General features: G+C 43.9%; 1 protein-coding gene across 2 annotated transcripts in view; it reads left to right on the top strand.

The window, feature by feature from the left end:
- The window catches only part of LOC139386594 (dihydropyrimidine dehydrogenase [NADP(+)]), a 139163-nt gene extending 139078 nt beyond the window's left edge, over window positions 1-85 (top strand). For both annotated transcript variants that reach the window (XM_071132277.1, XM_071132278.1), the window contains one exon: window positions 1-85. This exon is cut by the window's left edge and continues 134 nt beyond it. In XM_071132277.1, the coding sequence (XP_070988378.1) occupies window positions 1-37 (37 nt within the window). In that variant the 3' untranslated portion in view covers window positions 38-85.
- Window positions 86-3038: the final 2953 nt, after the last annotated feature.

The raw sequence follows: 3038 nt of genomic DNA on the forward strand, positions 1-3038 counted from the left end.
GAGGGGGCTGCCTCAAGCTGTTAATCCCGTTTGCTAAAGGCTAGACAACAGGTCTGTGTTCATAATGTGCCAAATGGAAGAAAAATAATTGAAACAGGGAGGGACTACCTGGGCTCGACCAATGACAAATTGTCATATTGTTTCCCGTTGCAAAATGTTTTCAAGTGTATTTTTTGTGCATGCTCTAATGAATACGACCCAGGCAATACCTGGCCACCACAGAGGGGGGAGAAGAGAGAGAGGGGACCCGATGTCTACCTTACACCATTGATTGGCTATGTAATTGCAAAGAGTGAAAAATTACCTTTATTATGAAAACGAATAATTAGCCAGAAGCGGTAATTACCTTATATTCCCAAGCCAATTATCCTGAAATAATTATACCGGACGCAAAATAGTTTGTGTTATTTCTAAAACAATGGCTCGCTATGTGGGGTTTACATTTTTGTCTGCCCTGCTGGGAGTTGATGGACATTGTGTGGCGAAGCGGCCATGCTTCAAGGTGCATGTATTGATAATCATGTTCATTGATTATTATCTTTTGGACCAGTGGAAATTGTAATGCACTGATCAAAGAGGGATGAAAAGCAATCATAATGTAATGGTTATAGTTCAGTTATAAATGAACTAAGGGTTTATAGCAAAGGTTTAGGTGTAGTTTTAATGTCTTATTTGGTGACATTGTTTAGGAATTGATTTTAATGCGATATATCCTTTTAGACAATCATATGCCTTTTAGGTTGTATTAATGAGAGTAAAATATCTCTTTAGAACACGAATACTGTTCAGTTGCATTATAGGTGTAGACTGGTTTAATATAACTTATTCCTCTCTGTGACACTAGGGTAAGGGTTAAGGTTAGGGTTAGAGCTTGGGTTAGGGTTAAGGTTCGGGTAAGGGTTAGGGTTAGAGCTAGGGTAAGGGTTAAGGTTAGGGTTAGAGCTTGGGTTAGGGTAAGGGTTAGGGTTGGAGCTAGGGTAAGGGTTAAGGTTAGGGTTAGAGCTTGGGTTAGGGTTAAGGTTAGGGTAAGGGTTAGGGTTGGAGCTAGGGTAAGGGTTAAGGTTAGAGCTAGGGTAAGCGTTAAGGTTAGGGTTAGAGCTAGGGTAAGGGTTAAGGGTTAGGGTTAGAGCTAGGGTAAGGGTTAAGGGTTAGGGTTAGAGCTAGGGTAAGGGTTAAGGTTAGGGTTAGAGCTTGGGTTAGGGTTAAGGTTAGGGTAAGGGTTAGGGTTGGAGCTAGGGTAAGGGTTAAGGTTAGGGTTAGAGCTTGGGTTAGGGTTAAGGTTAGGGTAAGGGTTAGGGTTAGAGCTAGGGTAAGGGTTAAGGTTAGAGCTAGGGTAAGGGTTAAGGTTAGGGTTAGAGCTAGGGTAAGGGTTAAGGGTTAGGGTTAGAGCTAGGGTAAGGGTTAAGGTTAGGGTTAGAGCTAGGGTAAGGGTAAGGTTAGCGTTAGAGCTAGGGTAAGGGTTAAGGTTAGGGTTAGAGCTAGGGTAAGGGTTAGGGTTAGAGCTAGGGTAAGGGTTAAGGTTAGAGTTAGAGCTAGGGTAAGGGTTAAGGTTAGAGTTAGAGCAAGGGTAAGGGTTAAGGTTAGAGTTAGAGCTAGGGTAAGGGTTAAGGTTAGAGCTAGGGTAAGGGTTAAGGTTAGGGTTAGAGCTAGGGTAAGGGTTAAGGGTTAAGGTTAGAGCTAGGGTAAGGGTTAAGGTTAGAGTTAGAGCTTGGGTAAGGGTTAAGGTTAGAGCTAGGGTAAGGGTTAAGGTTAGGGTTAGAGCTAGGGTAAGGGTTAAGGTTAGGGTTAGGGTAAAGGTTAAGGTTAGAGCTAGGGTAAGGTTTAAGGTTAGAGATAGGGTAAGGGTTAAGGTTAAGGTTAGAGCTAGGGTAAGGGTTAAGGTTAGGGTTAGGGTAAGGGTTAAGGTTAGAGCTAGGGTAAGGGTTAATGGTTAGGGTTAGAGCTAGGGTAAGGGTTAAGGTTAGAGCTAGGGTAAGGGTTAAGGTTAGAGCTAGGGTAAGGGTTAAGGGTTAGGGTTAGAGCTAGGGTAAGGGTTAAGGTTAGAGCTAGGGTAAGGGTTAAGGTTAGAGCTAGGGTAAGGGTTAAGGTTAGGGTTAGAGCTAGGGTTAGGGTTAAGGTTAGAGCTAGGGTACGGGTTAAGGGTTAAGGTTAGAGCTAGGGTAAGGGTTAAGGTTAGGGTTAGAGCTAGGGTAAGGGTTAAGGTTAGGGTTAGAGCTAGGGTAAGGGTTAAGGTTAGGGTTAGAGCTAGGGTTAGGGTTAGAGCTAGGGTAAGGGTTAAGGTTAGAGCTAGGGTAAGGGTTAAGGTTAGGGTTAGAGCTAGGGTAAGGGTTAAGGTTAGTGTTAGAGCTAGGGTAAGGGTTAAGGTTAGTGTTAGAGCTAGGGTAAGGGTTAGGGTTAGAGCTAGGGTAAGGGTTAAGGTTAGAGTTAGAGCTAGGGTAAGGGTTAAGGTTAAGGTTAGAGCTAGGATAAGGGTTAAGGTTAGTGTTAGAGCTAGGGTAAGGGTTAGGGTTAGAGCTAGGGTAAGGGTTAAGGTTAGAGTTAGAGCTAGGGTAAGGGTTAAGGTTAGAGTTAGAGCTAGGGTAAGGGTTAAGGTTAGAGCTAGGGTAAGGGTTAAGGGTTAGGGTTAGAGCTAGGGTTAAGGTTAGGGTTAGAGCTAGGGTAAGGGTTAAGGGTTAGAGTTAGAGCTAGGGTAAGGGTTAAGGTTAGAGCTAGGGTAAGGGTTAGGGTTAGAGCTAGGGTTAGGGTTAAGGTTAGGGTTAGAGCTAGGGTAAGGGTTAAGGTTAGGGTTAGAGCTAGGGTAAGGGTTAAGGTTAGGGTTAGAGCTAGGGTAAGGGTTAGGGTTAGAGCTAGGGTAAGGGTTAAGGTTAGGGTTAGAGCTAGGGTAAGGGTTAAGGGTTAGAGTTAGAGTTAGGGTAAGGGTTAAGGTTAGGGTTAGAGCTAGGGTAAGGGTTAAGGTTAGAGCTAGGGTAAGGGTTAAGGGTTAGAGTTAGAGCTAGGGTAAGGGTTAAGGTTAGAGCTAGGGTAAGGGTTAAGGTTAG

Source organism: Oncorhynchus clarkii, chromosome 28 (assembly GCF_045791955.1).
Source record: "Oncorhynchus clarkii lewisi isolate Uvic-CL-2024 chromosome 28, UVic_Ocla_1.0, whole genome shotgun sequence".
Taxonomy (NCBI): domain Eukaryota; kingdom Metazoa; phylum Chordata; class Actinopteri; order Salmoniformes; family Salmonidae; genus Oncorhynchus; species Oncorhynchus clarkii.